This window comes from Callorhinus ursinus, unplaced genomic scaffold (assembly GCF_003265705.2).
Source record: "Callorhinus ursinus isolate GAN/ISIS: 27379988/994484 unplaced genomic scaffold, GSC_fseal_2.0 scaffold28, whole genome shotgun sequence".
NCBI classification, from domain to species: domain Eukaryota; kingdom Metazoa; phylum Chordata; class Mammalia; order Carnivora; family Otariidae; genus Callorhinus; species Callorhinus ursinus.
The window spans coordinates 10008141-10024637 of NW_027397090.1; the positions used below are offsets into that span (position 1 = coordinate 10008141).

The following is a 16497-nucleotide window of genomic DNA, read 5'->3' on the forward strand; positions in this document are numbered from 1 at the left end:
TTCTCAGGACTCCCTGAATTTCAAAAATAAAACAGCACCACTGGACTCTGGGAAGTTTTGAGTCCTTTTTCTTCTTTTAGCTGAGGCTCTATATTTGCATTTTACTGTATTCCTCCCTATCTCATGTTGGGGGTTACTTGAAGCACTGGAAGATAGATGGGAGGGGGGATTTCTCTTAGTTCAGTCGCTGCAGGAATATAAAAGCTCACCGTTTTCCTGGAGGTGACAGGATGGTTCAGACTCGTGCTCCAGAAATGAGGACATGGCGCACGAATAGGTCCAATCACATACTGCTGTGGCCTTTCATAGATGGAAGGAACCTTAGAGAAGCTAGGGTCCAAGCCGCCTGCACCCTGACACTTAAAAAATTTTTTTAGGCTTGGAATCAGAGGTGAAAATACTTTTCTGAGAACCAGGAACTGTAGGTGTTGAACCAAGAACCCATGAGGCAGAATGTGAAATTTGGAATGTCCTTGAAGGGTATATCCAGTTTGGAGGAGAACCACTATGTTGTGCCCGATCTGGCAGAACGTGTGCTGAAATTTGAGCTCTTGGCAGCACAGGGAGTACCGGGCCTCGTGCCCACGATTAAATGGCCTATCAAAGAGTTCCATACCAAGCAGCAGAGAGATGACAGGTGTACTTGGAGATGTGTGGGGTGGGCTAGTTTCCAGATCATCTCAATGAAGTGCATATTGAAACAGGTAAACGAACCTTTTGGTGTTGCAGTGCATATCAAAGTTATGTTTAGACTATACTGTAGTCGGTTATGTGTGCAACAGGACTATGTCTAAAGAACAATGAACATGCTTTAATTAAAAAATCTGGTATTGCTAAGGAAGGGCTAACCATCATCTCGGCTTTCAGCAAAATGTAATCTCTTTGCTGGTGGGGGGTCTTGCCTTGATGTTGATGGTGGCTGACTGATCAGGGTGCTGGTTGCTGAAGGCTGGGGAGACTGTGGCAATTTCTTAAAATAAGACAGCAGTGAAGCTTGTGGCATTGACTGACTCTAGCTTTCATGAATCATTTCTCTGGAGGATGCGATGCTGTTGGGTAGCATTCTACCCACAGTAGAACTTCTTTCAAAACTGTGGTCAATCCTCTCAAACCCCGCTGATTGCTCTATCAACTAAGTTTGTGTAATAGTTGAAATTCTTTGCCGTCATTTCAACAATCTTCACAGTATCGTTGCCAGGAATAGATTCCATCTCAAGAAACCACTTTCTTTGTTTATCTACAAGAAACAACTCATCTGTTCAGGTTATATCATGGGATTGCAGCAATTCGGTCCCACCCTCAGGCTCTCCTGCTAGTTCTCTTGCTCTTCGCACCACATTTGCAGTTACATCCTCCACTGAAGTCTTGAATCTCTTGAAGTCATCCATAAGGATCGGAATCAACTTCTTCCAAACTCCTATTCATGTTGCTATTTTGACCTCTTCCCATGAATCACGAATGTTCTTTATGACATCTAAGATAGTAAATCCTTTCCAGAACATTTTCAGTGTACTCTGCCCTGATCCATCAGAGGAATCACTATGTACGGCAGCTATGGCCTTAAGAAATGTATTTCTTAAGACTTGAAAGTCACAATGACTCCTTGCTCCATGGGCTCCAGAATGGATGTTTTGTTAGCAGGCTCGAAAACAACAGTTTCACTGTACATCTCCATCAGAGCTGTTGGGTGACTGGGTGCACTGTCCACGAGCAGTAATATTTTGAAGGGAATACTGTTTTCTGAGCAGTCGGTCTCAACAGTGGGCTTGAAATACTCAGGAAACCATGTTGGAAACAGATGTGCTGTCACCTAGGCTTTGTTCCATCTATAGGAGCACCGGAGGAGGAGGATTTGCATAATTCTTAAGGGCCCTGGGATTTTCAGAATGGTAGATGAGCACCAGCTTCAACTTCAAGTCACATTAGCCCCTACTAGCCCCTACCAAGAGGGGCAGGCTGTCCTTTGAAGCTTTCAGGGCAGGCTTTGAGTCCTCCAGCTATGTAAGGCCTAGATGGTATCTTCTTCAGATAGAAGACTGTTGTGTCTACATTGAAAATCTGTTGGTCGGTGTAGTCGCCTTCATTAATGATCTTGGCTAGATTCTCTGGATCACTGGCTGAAACTCCTCCATCAGCCCCTGGTGCTTCTTGGCCTTGCACGTTCATGTCATGGACATGGCTTCCTTCCTTAAACCTCATGAACCAACCCCCTGCTAGCTGCAGACTTTTCTTCTGCAGCTTCCTTACCTCTCAGCCTTCACAGAGTTGGAGAGAGTTAGGGCCTTGCTGGGGATTACACTTTGGCTTAAGGAATTGTTATGGCTGGTTTGGTCTTCTAGCCAGGCCACTAGAACTGTCTTCCTATGAGCAATAAGGCCGTTTCAGTCCCTTACCATTTCTGTATTCACGGGAGTAGGGCTTTCGATTTCGTTCAAGAGCCTTTCCTTTGCATTCACGTCCTGGCTAACTGTTGGGTGTAAGAGGGCCTAGCTTACAGTCCATCTCTATTTCCAAAATGCTTTCCTTGCTAAGCTTAATCACTTCTAGCTTTTGATTTGAAGTGAGAGACATGAGCCTCTTCCTTTCTCTTGAACACTTAGAGGCCATTGTAGGGTTATTAACTGGCCTAACTTCGATATTGTCATGTGCCAGGGAATAGGAAAGCCTGAGGAGAGGGAAAGAGACGGGGAAACGGCCACGTGGTGGGGCGGTCAGAACACACACATTTATTAAGTTGGCTGTCTTATGTAGGTGTGGTTTGTGGCTCCCCAAACTATTAGAGATCACTAAAACAAATATAATAATGAAAAAGTTTGAAATGTTGTAAAAATTACCAGATTGTGACACACAGACGCAAAGTAAGCAAACGCTGTTGGAAAAATGGCGCCCAAAGACTTGCTCAACCCGGAGTTGCCACAAACCTTGAACTGGTGAAACATGCAGCAAAAAGAGGCGTGCCTATAGTGATGAGAAGAGACTCAGGAAAAAAGCTGGCACTCATTGTAGATGTCTCACGGGAATGAAGTTAAGATTATGGCCTTTCATTTTTTTAAACTATTAGTGCAGCAGTGATGTTTTACCACAGTTCCCCGCCTGATTAATTTGTTTTCCAAAAGCCCAAGAGAAGCCTGAGGGCATCAATGATGTGTATGGGCTGACAATTCCACAGTGGACTTTCCAGCACTCGAGTGGCTTCTGCTAATTGTAAGTCTGAGTGGTTATCTTGTCACCTGATACATCCTATAGTCCTGGAGCTACAACCGAATTCACTCTGACCCCTGCTTATGCTTCAGTTGGAAAATGTTGGGGGTGGGAATATAATCTTGGTTTCATTTGAAAAGGAGCACTGCCTTTGGATCAGACCACTGGGTTCTCTTCCACTTACACAGAAGGAAAGCAGAAAGGCCAGAGGCCCCTGGCCTCGGGCCAGAGGGTAGGAACTAGAAGCTCTACCCCGATTGAGACTTTCTGTCTCAGCACATCCACTGGTACCATTTTCTTTACAAAAAGACACTGTAGCCATAATGGGTTGAGTTGTATCTCTCTGAAATTGCTATGTTGAAGTACTAATCCCCAGGACCTCACAATGTGACCCTATTTGGAGGCAGGGTGTTTACAGAGATAATTAGGTTAAAATAAAGTCAGGAGGGTGAGCCCTAATCCAGTATGGTGGATGTCTTTACCAAAAGGGGAAATCTGGACACATAACAGGGAAGTCCATGTGAAGACACAGGGAGAAGACCACTCTCTACAAGCCAAGGTGAGGGGCCTGGAACACCTCCTCCCCCCAAGGCCCTCAGAAGGAACCGACCCTGCCAACACCTTGACCTCTGGCTTCTGGCCTCCAGAGCTGTGAGACAATAAATTTCCATCGTCTAAGCCACCTAGTGGGTGGTACTTTGTTACCACAGCCCTAGGAAACTAATATAGCAGCCATTACTGGGATTTAGAAAGTGTTGTTGTTGTTGTTGTTGTTTAAGTTAAAAATCTCTGATTTTTAAAATACTTAATCCTATTCCTTACTTGGGGTTACTTCAAAATACACAGCCACCCAGGAGTTGAGAGCTGTAAGGACGACCTGTCAGAGATTTAAGGTGAAGAAAAGGATTTCTCCACCTTGTATTTGTTGATACTTCGTTAAGGTGGCTGCTCAAACAGTAAAAAGAGCATTTTCTCTGTTGAATCCCCAAACTGCTAAGGGGCCTTTCCATGAGGCTTGAGTAGGATGCACCTTGACAGCGGAGGAGGGCATGCTCAGATTCTAGGGAAGACGGGCACCTGCATTTTGGCACCTGATCGTTAGCAATAGCCTCCGGTCCGACTGGAAAGGTGGCAGGTGCTGGGCCTGTCCCAGGGAGCTACCGTTGACACCTGCAGGGTGTGGCCCTGCCGCACGTGCACGCACAGCACTGAGTCTGCGAGAAAGTCCACGGGGTGGAAACAGTCCAGGGACCGGCACACTTGCTCTTCATTCGGTTTCAATTCAAGGACTTCCGCCACTCCTGCTCCCCACGCGGCTAGAGGCGCCTTTCTGCCAGTAGGTGGCAGTAGGGGTCACCGAAAGCAGGAACACGGTCAAAATCTCTGTTCATACAAGGCTGTGGGGTAGCTTTGCCTGATGTTACAAGGAGAAGGGAGCAGAAGGCCACGTGAAGACACAGGCAGAGATTAGTGCTGCGAGGCTAAGAATGCCAAGGAACACACCAGCCACCAGAAGCTGGAAGAAGCCAGGAAGGCTCTCCTCCTAGCGCCTTCAGGTGGAGCCTGGCCCTGCTGACACCTTGATCCGGACTTGTGGTCTCCAACTGTGACACAAGACACTTGTGTTTAAGCCACCTAGACCCGGGGACTTTGTGTTTGGCCAGCCCTCGGACTCTAACACAGGTAGAGACAAAAGCAAGGGAAGCCGAGCCCTCAGATCTCCCCACCTGAGTCTTCCTCATCCCGTTCACTGCACTCAGGAAGGCCTTGTTTTTTTATGAAGTGTGTAATACTTACAACCTTCTCCCTTCTACCAGATTTTCCCATTCCTTTTCAGATCCCACAAGAGCGAAGAGCAGGGACGAAGACAGCCCTATCCACGGGTAGGATTTAAACTTGGTTTCCCTAAACTTCCCGTTTTGTTCCTAACGAGGTTCATGTTGAGTTTGCGAATTGTTTCCTGCAGGCTCAGTGCCTGGTGGCCTCTAAGGTCACGCCATGAGAGACTGTTGTTGCCCAAATGCTTTTTTCCCAAGAGTTGGAAAGGCTCAGGAGGCCAGTAAACATTGGCTCTTGATGACAAGGAAGAATACGGAAATGGGGAGCCAAGACAGAAGTGAGATTCTGGAGGGAGTGGGGGAGGAGGCGGGAAGTCAGTGCCAGGAGGCAAAGGTGGAGAAATGATGACGCCCTCCCCCCCAATCAGGAGGAGCCTGAGGCAAGCTCACGTGCAGAGCTGACCTTGAAGAAGGCAGCCATCAAGGTGGCCTGTGAGGCCAGGAGTCACTGTAAAGCTAGGACCCGACGACAACAAAAAACCTACCCTAGCCCCGCAAGCTGTCACTCAATGGCTAATTCTGGGCGTAATTTAACTGAGAAGCCAGTAGGCCTGCCTAACTCCAATTCCCTTAGCTAATCTTACACAGTAGTTTAACACTGTTGGTTTTAAAAACAATCCTGTGGGTGACCTCTATCATAGACTGCTGGCTTGCCTCGTTAATTTGAAAGCTTGTGTTAGTATGGGAATCACTTGTGGGTGCCGTGGGGCCAGACAGTGGGATCCATTTTTTCCACTCATCCACATGTCTTAGAAATAATATTTGGTCAATGACTTAAGAGGGCCCAGCACTTCTGGAGATAAACAAAGGGTCCTATTTTGCTCTTCCTGAAATCTCTCCATTTCTTACCAATGTGGTCAATATGGTGGAAGGAAACCGCATTCTGGTTGAATGCCTTACAAGCCAAAGGCAGCGGTTTGCTTCTCTTCCTCCTTTGCTCTCACTAAAATCTACCACAACCCAAGCAGCGTCTTTGGCAGATGGGGATTCTAGCTCTCTGCTGAGAAGCAATAGAATTGCCCGTTTCAAATCAACACCCCTCGCAGCATCCAATGTGGCTCAAACACGCGTGATTAAAGGACCTGAAACTCTGCATAAAAGTCTTTAAGCTCAATGCCAGTGGAGTCCAATCCACAAATGCACTTTCTCCTGCCAAAAAGTTCCAGTGGGTTTTCTAAGACCCCCGTGACCTAATTTAAAGTGTTTTCCTTCTTTTTCTCAGGCTTTTCTCATACATAATGCTATGATAAGCTGTTAATTCAATCATTTTCACTTCTCTGCCACCCTTCGTCCTGTGATCAAAGAGTATTATTAGCCACCCTAAAGACCCATTAAATAATCAAGCTGTCCACCAGCTGCACATCAGAGCATTAATCTCCATGCAGGCATGGCTAAGAAATGGCTTAACTGTTTCTTCTCCTTTGCCCACAGCTATTTTTCGACCTCAAACAGCTGTCTTGCAGAGACACCTATCTGGATGAAAGTACCTATTAGTGAGAGGATGTTAATAGGGAAAGTGTAAAAAAAAGAAAAGGGTATAACCTTGAGACTAAAGAGAAAGTCATTGTTTAACGGCAGCCGTCTCTCAAACTTCTGTGTTAGGAAAAAAGGGACCGCATTATCTCCCACTTACCCATTGGCTCCCGGCTAGTCATCCCCATAACATTGCTCAGCTGCGTTTTGTTGGCGGTTGCTCTTCCCCTTCATACAAAATCGCATTCTACATCCCGCAGATGTAACTACCTTAGGAACTGGAGTAACAGCAAGGTGCCAGCATCAGTGTTCACAAGGTGGCATCTAGAACACTGCATGATTGCCCCTTCTCAAGCAACAGAGCCTGCTCCTCTCTGCTGAATCCTTTTAAATACCCTAATCTGTGCCATCAACTCAAAATTCAATGGAAAATGCATCTTTGGTCACCGGATAAAACGTCTTCAGAACCCCCCACTGCCTTGATTTGAATATTCGAAGATGAATCAGCCTGGAACTCTCTAGAGTGAAGATGAATGGCTTTTTTTTTTTTTTTTTTAATATGTTGTATATTTATTTGACAGAGACAGTGAGTACAAGCAAGAGAAGTGGCAGGCAGAGAGAGAAGCAGACTCCCTACTGAGCAAGAAGCCCGATGCGGGGCTCGATCCCACGACCCTGAGATCATGACCTGAGCAGAAGGCAGACGCTTAATGGACTGAGCCACCCAGGCGCCCCTGAAGGATGATAACTAGGAACACGGAACCCGAACCCAGTGCTTTCTTTAGTAAGGGTAATGGAACAATTTGCTGCCTTTTAAGGTAAACTACGCTTTCAGTTTCCTGTCCAATTACAGCAGAAAACAGGATAGCCAACCTAATTGATATGTGCATCATGTGGGTGGATCCCTAAAAGGAAATATCGTATGTTATCTGGTGTGCATACATTATTTGGGTTTAAATCCTGTATATTTTTAAAGGGATATGGGCAGTATTCTACATTAGTATACAAACAATAGCACTGGGAGAGTGGGTGAGATCTACTAGAGAAACCCTGTATCTTAAAGGAGAAGCAGCGTTACAAGAGAAACCAGACGACGTCTTGTTACAATTCTGAACACAACGTCCCCACAGAAGCCTCCAGCTGCCCTTCAAGAGAGGATGCCTTTGATGAAGAGGATTCTAATTAGGTCCACAGAAAGGCGAGACAAAGCTTCTCCTTTTTCCTACTTATCTTTTCCATTCACTCTTCCACAGTATAGAGGCAAATGAAAATAGTGAAGGGAGGGCAAGGAGCTCCGTCCTTTCAGAACGGGAAGAGCAAGGAAAATTAAAAAAAAAAAAAGAAAAAATCCAGCATGAAAACACACCCTGGAATTACAAAGTCATGGTGCAGAACTTTATAGATGTACTGTGCAAAAATTTAAGTTTAAATACCGCGAAGGTTTAGGATAGAGAGCGACGGGATGACACAGCAGAATTTGGGCAAGGAACTGTAGCTACTCTGGTCAAATCTTCTTTTAGTGTAACTCCATGGAATTTAGAGGAAGCCCCAGCAGGCCCCAGCTAGCAGAGGTCTTAGAGGTGATGGAATGATCCATTTTATAGATGAGAAAATGGAGGCCCTGAATAGGTGATCAATTCAAGGTCAGTGAATGATTGATGAGAGGCCGAGACAGCCACAGAACCCAGCTGCCTGCTTCTGTGGGATTAATTTATGCCCCGTTTGGTTCTGCGGCAGGGCAAGGGGCTAAGTGAAGGCCCTAGAACAAGTGGGTGAGAGACCATTGCTGGGGATCCATCAGGTCTCCGTTAAGGATATGAAGACGTCATCTGCCCGTTCATTGCCGGGGCCTCTCATGGGCACATAGTGTTGGTAAAGGACGTGCCCTATCACAACAGACTAACCTAAGAACAGACCTGAGAATCTACCCTCTTCTATTAAGCCAGATGCTAGGGATTTTAAAAGATCTAAAATAATGTCGCTCTTCTCAATTTGTTTTTGTCTGGAAAATAGTTATTTTGATAGAAATTTACTTAATAATTTTGAATGAATTAATGATTACATATTGAATTGAATAATTACTAAATTTTCTCATTTTTAATTTTTTAAGATATTGATAGATGGAATCCACATACACAGAAACTCTGGGATCCCCAAGACTTTTGAAGACGTACTGGTATCAAAAGGTTTAAAGAACTGTTGGGATAGAACATCGAAAACTAGAACCTTGCACACACTGTTCTCGACATAACTCCCCCTTCCTCGATGGGTCCATCTCTCACCTTCCCAAGGAACAGGATTCCAACAACGTGGCTGGGGGACCCAGGTGCATCGCCAGTGCCAAAGCCATAGGGACGGGTGCTCACGGGGTTGGATCTGGGGCGGCGGCGGGGGGGGGGGCAGAGCATAGGGAGCGGGATTTGAATTTCCACCCCGCCCTTTACCAGCTCTGAGAACTAGCAGAAGGGAACCTCTGTGTCCTTACCTGTAACGGAGACCAACCTAAGCCCTACCTGCCTGGAGCCTCTGGTGGGGGGAAAGCCCGGGGACACTGGCTGGAGGCACATGGTGGGCGCGCCGTGGCGCCTCATTACTGTTCAAAATCCCGTGCTCTCCAGGCAGCACCCAACTGTTCCCTTTACAGCATTCTTGAATGTTCACATTCCATACTGAAATGTAAAACGAGCCCATGTTTATTCACCCAAATTTGTCCCTGTATTCTCTTTCCTCTGTGTTCCCTGCATGTTGCCTTGTGTGATTTTGGACCAATCATTTAACTTCTCGGAGTCTGATTTCTGTCTGGCAAAGGCAGCGTGATTCCTAATGCAGACAGCGCAGCTCAGTCATTAAGAGCGGGCCTGGGGCTCGGCTCGGCTGGTTTGAATCCCAGCTCTGACCGGTTACTCCCTGCATCACCTGGGGCAAGTGGCTAATCGCCCTGGGCGTCCATTTCCTTTCTGTAAAATGGAGCTCCATCCGCTTCATAGCGGGTTGTGGGGATTAAACGGCTTAAGAGGAAGTATTTCGGACTGCCGGGCTTGTAGGAAACATGAAAAATGCGAAAGAGCTTATTGTGAGTAGCTACAAAACAAGATTAGGCTCGATCAGCTTTTCGCCAAGTTTGGTGAGAATTTCTACTGCCTTGTTACCTTCTCTGCTGCTCGCCTCCTCTCGCCTCCCAGGCTTGTGAACCCCAACAGCCTTGTGCCAGGAAGGCTGGGCAGAGGACCATCCCCACTGCCTCCTTCAGTTCTAAACTCCCAGCTTCCTTCATTTCGAACTGGTGCTCAGAGTGCTTTCTGTCACCGACAGTGAAGACTGGGGCTTTTCCCTGTGACTTCCGGAGGCAAGCATTAACCCGTTCTGAAAAGTCTGGCTTCTCAGTGTCCAAGAAAGGCACAGAAGCATAGTAAAATGGGATGCTAATAAAAGGACAGATGCAGTTTTTTTAATAAATGGATAGTACCAAGGAGGAATCGAAATGACTAATGACACAAGCTTTCCAGCAAAGTAGTAAGGGTAATACATAGGGTAACGGAGATCAGCAGGGCCATTTAACTACCCTGTGATCTTCTGTTCCTCTGGGGAGGATCACATGCCCCTGGGCGGTGCAAATCTGTTGTTTTAAAGATAAAAAGGAGCTTGAACTCTTAGCTCATGAAGATCAGATTTCATCTGGTTTTTCAAATTTACCCTGGGACCAAAAAATTACTGTAATTTTTTTCCCCTATTTAATTCCCTATCTTTTTGGTTGTGCAGAAGAACCAATTCTTCTGTAAGGACTTTAAAATGCACTATAACTTATTTTCAAAAAGTGGGGGCAGTGTGAGGAGAAGCGCTGCCCAGTGGAAAAAAAAAAATCCTGTGGGTGCTACAACCAGGATATTCAGAGGTTATAAAAAAAAAAAGTCCTTTGTCAATGGTTTTTGTAGGGTGAGGGCTTCTATTTTACATAAGGGGTCAAGGAAAGACTATCTGAGATGGTATTTGGGCTGAAACTGAAGGAAGTGAGGAAGCAAGCTTGGGACAGCTAAGAAAGTGTATTCAGGCAGTTAACAGAAAATCCAAAAGTCCTGAGGCAGAGACATGCTTGGTTATGGGAAGAATACCAAGGCCAGTGTGGCCGGAGTGGTATGGGCGAGGAAGACAGAGGCGGGGAAAGGACAGCAGAGGGGCAGCGCAGATCTAGACCATGCAGGGCTTTGAGGACTTTGGATCTTACTCCAGGAGAGGTGAGAAGATGCTGGAGGGCTCTGCAATCATGAGCAGCATTTTCGGTGACGGAGGCCGTGTAGAGTATACGTGAGGGAACCGAGGACTAGGTTGGGGCATAGGAGGGAGTGGTGGTGTGTGGTCAGAAGACACACCAAGTGGAGCTGGTTCCCGACGTGGAGCTTGCACACTCATGCTTGGCACAGCTTACGGGAATGGAGAACTTAAAATCAACACTTGGTGTCTTTCATGTGATTTTGTGCAGCTATGCAGGGAGGTGGAGAATGTGTGTGGGATGTACTTTATAGGGAAAACACCTTTTCCTCTTTCATAGTTTAGTCCAACCTACATCCTTCTAGACCTCATCTAATGATTCACTTAAATCACTGGACAACTTGGCAGGCACTCAAGGGCGTTCACGGACGTGATCACTCATGATCCTCCAAGCAGCCTGGTGAACTCAGCACGATTTCCCTCCTTTGGCAAACAAGGACACACAGAGAGGTGCCTGCCCAGGTCACGCCACTGGTTGGTGACAACTGAGGAAGAGAGCCCAGATTCTTTGGTGCTGACTGCAGGTTCTTCCCACAGCCCAGTTCTGGGCCTCTTAAGCTACCAGTTTACCAAGGCAGTAACCCAGAATTCAAGAAGACTCACGCACAAGGCGGATACATTGGGGTCAAAGAAGACATTAACGTGGAGGAGCCCCATTTTGCCTCACAATTAGGGGATCTGATCTCTTATTACACAGAGTGATTTAGCGTCTTACCCTACATACTCTCTTCTGGAATGTTCTACATGAACTGTGTGAAAGCACGGCCTGTGAAAAGACACACCAGTGATGGAGAGCCATGGTTTCTCTTAAAACCCCAGCCTGCCTGGCCTTACAGAACCCGTTCTTATGGAAGCTGTGGCCTGAGTCCATCTGTAAACCACAAGGGAAGGGAAAGAAACTGGAATTACTTACTAAATAGACATCAAGCACGGAGGCGTTATCATCCTGCATTTCCAGAGCGTTTGGCTCAGAAGTCAAGTAGATGGTCCCCTCTTCCAAGGTAAATGTTGAACTGGAAGGTAACCCTTTACTGGAAAAACGAAGAAGAATAATGAGCACGTGGCCTCCGGATGAAGATCCAGGGGAACCTCCCAAGTTGTGGCTAAAGACGTGGAGTTTGGGAAAGCTTTTTGGGATAAAAGATGATTTTGAGAGTTCAAAGGCAACATGGTCCTACCTGGAGATACGCTTGCTTGAGTTTAAGGAATTTGGTGGTACTAGCAGTGTGTTTGCTGTCTGCTTCCCTGCTAGGGACACCTATTTATATTCCTGAGAAGTCTTTTGTAGGTCCCTGGCCTTGTGAGGGTGGAGGGCTGTCTTCTTGAGGCGCAACGGTCAGCTTTGACTTTGAGTAGTTGGTTCCTGCTGCTTAGGTTCTCCACTTAAGAGTACTCACTCTTCGCTGGTTTATAAAGATAACCTTGTGCACGATCAGTATTGGTTTCTTTGTACTATTCTCTTTTCCTTTTAAGCATGAAAGGTCCAATTATAACGGTGGTTGTCAAACTTAAATGTGCCCCAGAATCCCCTGGAGGGTTGGTAAAAACCCACTTTCCCAGGCCCTACACCCCCAAGTTTGATGCAGTTGATTGGACACAGAGCCCGATGGTTTGCGTTTTTAATAAGCTCCAAGGTGATGTTCCTGCTGCTCGGCCAAGGCACACTCTCTGAGTACCGAGGAATTACGAAGACACTGGGCACTGTATCACGTGTGAGGACAGCCTAGGTGTCCCTTTGGTAGACAGCAAACGCCACAAGAATGGTGGCCAATAGTCATACCAGAGAGTCCTTCATGAGGGGCAACCACCTTGTTTGGTCATGATACGAGAACCAGTGAAATTGGGAATTAATCTCGGGGCTCAGGAATGCACAGGTTTTTCCTCGCTGAAAAAAAGTTACATTTTTAACCTCTGGCAGAGTTCCCTGGGAAGGCTGTGCAGGAACAGGACCTCCACCAACAGTGGTGGACGAGTGGCTGCCACAAGGCCGGGGAGAAGGGGCTGGCCCGCCAGCCCACTGGGGCCAAGCTGGTCGGGCCCGAGAGCAGGAGTGCGGAAGACGGCCCGTTTCTCCCCTCGCCCACGACCAGGGCCTGCCACCCCTGCAGGGCCCAGCTCGGAGCTCACCCCATCGGAGAACTGGAGTCTGGGGCCAGCCTCTGAGCTTGTTGTTGGAATCCCCCCCCCCCCCGCCCGCCCACCCCACTGCCCAGGAGACTGGTGAGGGCACAGTCATCCTCTGCCCTGCCCCAGGCTGGGGGCTTCTGAACATATGAACCCGTTCGTGGAAGCTCTGTAAAAGAGTCAGAAATCCTGACCCTTTTCAATATTTTTTTAAAAAATGTCAGAAGAACTGCATGAATCTTAATCAGGTTCATTTGTATTTTTCCTGATCATAAAATACAATGAAAAAAGGGCAAAAAATACTAGACAAGTAGTAAGAAGCAAGGGTGAGAGAGTCTCCCGTGGGCCTCTCACCTGGTGATGTGGGAGAAGGTGGCAATGAAGGGGTTAAAGCCACCGTACGCTGCCTCGATGGGTTACCCAGTGCGGGACACAGAATTTGTTCTGACGGACTTGAAGGAGCAAGGTGAGCATGGCCTCTATCCGTGGAGCTGCTGACCTTATACCGTAAACTGTTATGGATTTCTTGGTTTAGTAATCGATCAGCTTTCAAGGGATGCTGCTTTGAGAAGCACTGGGTGGTAATCAGTATCGCTCAAGTTATTTTTTGCATCAAAAGTAATGCTGCAGCGATGGGCTTTAATTGGCTTTTGCTTTTCAACTGCTACAATGTCACCCATGAAAGATGAATTACTTATCTACTTAAACATCAGAGCTAGAAATAAGGTGGTCAGAAAATACACAAGTGTGGGATGACTTCTGATTTGTATTCCTGTTTTTTTGGGTTCATATTTTATTTTTATATAACTAAAAAAATCTCTAATGGCTTCTGGATTATTTTATGAACATATCATTTATTTGATGAAATTCAAAACTCAATTTTCAAGATTAAGGGTATAACCAAGAATATTCTGGAAGTGATTTTTAAGTAAACTCTACACCCAAAGTGGGGCTTGAACTCATGACCCCAAGATCAAGAGTTGCATACTCTACTGGTTGAGCCAGCCAGGCATCCCCGGAAGTGACTTTTTCTTAAAAAATATGTTAGTTTTTAATAGTACTACATGTAGTGTAAATACAGCTCAAAGTCTTCCTCATTTTTCAGCCGTCCTGTTGTGATCCAGAGTCATTCCCCTAGAAGTAAATCCATTATGTACATATTTTTCAATCTAATAGTTATCTTCTATTTTTGGTAACTATGGGTAAGCTACTAGCATGGTTTAGAAAAAAAATGAGGGTAATTTTTGGGATTTACCGATTATTTTAGCTAAAAGTCACTGGTTACAGAAAACAAACACCAGATTCCCTCAGCATTCTATGGTCAAAGTTGATAAAAATCAGACTTTATTTGTACTGTTTTTCACATGTATTGGAATACTTTCTATCTCAACAGTATATTCTGAGCATCATTTGGGGGATGAAAATGAGGGTCATAGGGACTTATATCCAGGTTATATGAAGAATTCTTATAACAATGAAAGGGCAAATCACCGAACTAAAACATGACTAAACGATCTGAACAGACACTCCTGCAAAGAAGAAATACCAATGGCCAATAAGTGTATGAAAAGATGCTAACCATCATTCAGCATACGGGGAACGCAAGTAAAAATTACAGTGAGCTACCCCTTCAGCCCCCCCCACCTCGAGCTAGCTGTCATACAGACAGGTGAGAACAAGAGCTGTAGAGGATGTGGAGAAACTGGGGCCATCCTACGCAGCTGATGGGACTGTAGAAAGGTGCAGCAGCTTTGGGAAACAGCCCTGGTGGGTCCTTAAAACCATATAACCCAGCAATTCGACTCCTGGATGTAGAGCCAAGGAAAAGGAAAACATGTGCCCACCCCAAAACCTGTGCACGAATGCTCCCAGTCGCATTCTTCAGAATAGTCCCGAAGCGTTTAATGACCCACACGTCCACTAGCTGATGAACGGGTAAGTAATTCCTACAATGGAATATTATTCGGCAGTAAGAAATAAAGAATTACGGATACATGCAACGTGGGTGAATCTTGAAATCGTTTATGCTCAATGAAAGAAGCTGGTCATAAAGGACCATGTATTGTATGATTTCACTTATGTGAAATGTACAGACGAGGCCAATCTTGAGAGACAGAAGGCAGATGAGTGGTTGCCAGGGGTCGGGGAGAGAGGGTGAGGACTAGGGAATGACCGCTCTTGGGTGTGGAGTTTCTTTCTGGGCTACTGAAAACGTTCTAAAATTAGCTTCTAGTAATATACAACTTGGTGACTATACCAAAGCCACAAAACTGTATACTTTGGGTAAATTTTATAGTATGTGCAATATCTTACTGAAGTAAAAAGTTTCATGAGGCACCTAAGGGTCATGATTTTAAAATTGATGTCTCAGTGCATAGTACCAGAAATACCAGAAATTGGATAGACTAGTGGAGGTCACATAAATTTTAGAGCTGTTTTGAGTAGATTCCAGTCATTCAAAAAACATTTTCTTCTTCCTAATAGAGAAAAATAATTCCAGTTGACCTGGCAACATGAAAGAACTGGGCTCTGAGATTCCACGCTGTGGGGTGAAAAGACCATGCGCGCAGGTCTGTGGAAGCCCGGGGACCCGTCTGCACTGTCACAGGACTAGCTGGTGTGGCACAGGTACGGGGACCTTCCTCCAGGGCACCTGCTACTCTCTGGCCTCTTCTGCTTACATCATCTCTGCCTAGCACCCCCTTGGATTTGTCACCCCAGTATGTCTACTTCACAGATGAGGGATCTGAACAAGGCTGGGGGGCGTGGGAACTCGCCCGAGGTCACACTGCCGTTGAGGGGAGTTTAGGATCTGAACCCTGTTTTCCAATAAAGCCCCCTTTCTAGGGCCAGCTCTGCGGAAATTTTAGAAATCTGCCATTGTAGAAATCGAGGTAGCAAAGGCAGATGTGCCTAGGAACTCGAAAATAATCCTGGGATCCAACAAAAACAAAGGCAGTATATGGCGTTGGATGTGACCGCAGTGATCTTCGCTTGAGGAGAGGAAAGATGGCCAGGAAGGTCTGGGGAAAAGCAGGCAGAATATGCTTTACTGGGGGCGCCCGGGGGGCTCAGTCGTTCAGCATCTGCCTTCGGCTCAGGTCATGATCCCAGGGTCTTGGGATCGAGCCCCGCATCGGGCTCCCTGCTCGGCGGGGAGCCTGCTTCTCCCTCTCCCCCTGCCCCTCTCCCCCACTCATGCTCTCTCTCATTCTCTCTGAAATAAAATCTTTTAAAAAATATGCTTTATAAATAAACATATTTTTCTTCCTTAAAAAGTTAAAAATAGAATTACTCTAAGATGCAGCAATCCCATTTCTGGGTATACAGCCCCAAAGAACTGAAAACAGAGTCAGATATTTACCCAAGGTTGTGGGCTAAACTGTGTGTCTCCACCTAGCCCCAGTTCATAGCCTGAAGTCCTAGCCCCCAGGACTTCACGATGTATCTGTAAAGATACGGTCTTAAAGAGGTAATTAAGGTTAAATGAGATCACTGGGGTAGGCTCTAATCCAGTATGACTGGTGCCCTTAAAAGAAGAAACGGGGGTGGTGAGGGGTGGGGTGGTGCCTGGGTGGCTCAGTCGGCGAAGCGT

General features: G+C 46.2%; 1 protein-coding gene across 6 annotated transcripts in view; it reads right to left on the reverse strand.

Annotated features, from left to right (window-relative positions):
- The window catches only part of PIP5K1B (phosphatidylinositol-4-phosphate 5-kinase type 1 beta), a 297076-nt gene that overhangs the window by 10238 nt on the left and 270341 nt on the right, over positions 1–16497 (reverse strand). For 5 of the 6 annotated variants that reach the window (XM_025891469.2, XM_025891473.2, XM_025891470.2 and 2 more), the window contains one exon: positions 11692–11809. The exons of the other annotated variant lie outside the window; for it this stretch is intronic. In XM_025891469.2, coding sequence (XP_025747254.1) covers positions 11692–11809 — 118 coding nt within the window. The remainder of the gene's footprint in view (positions 1–11691; positions 11810–16497) is intronic. 6 annotated transcript variants of the gene reach the window in all.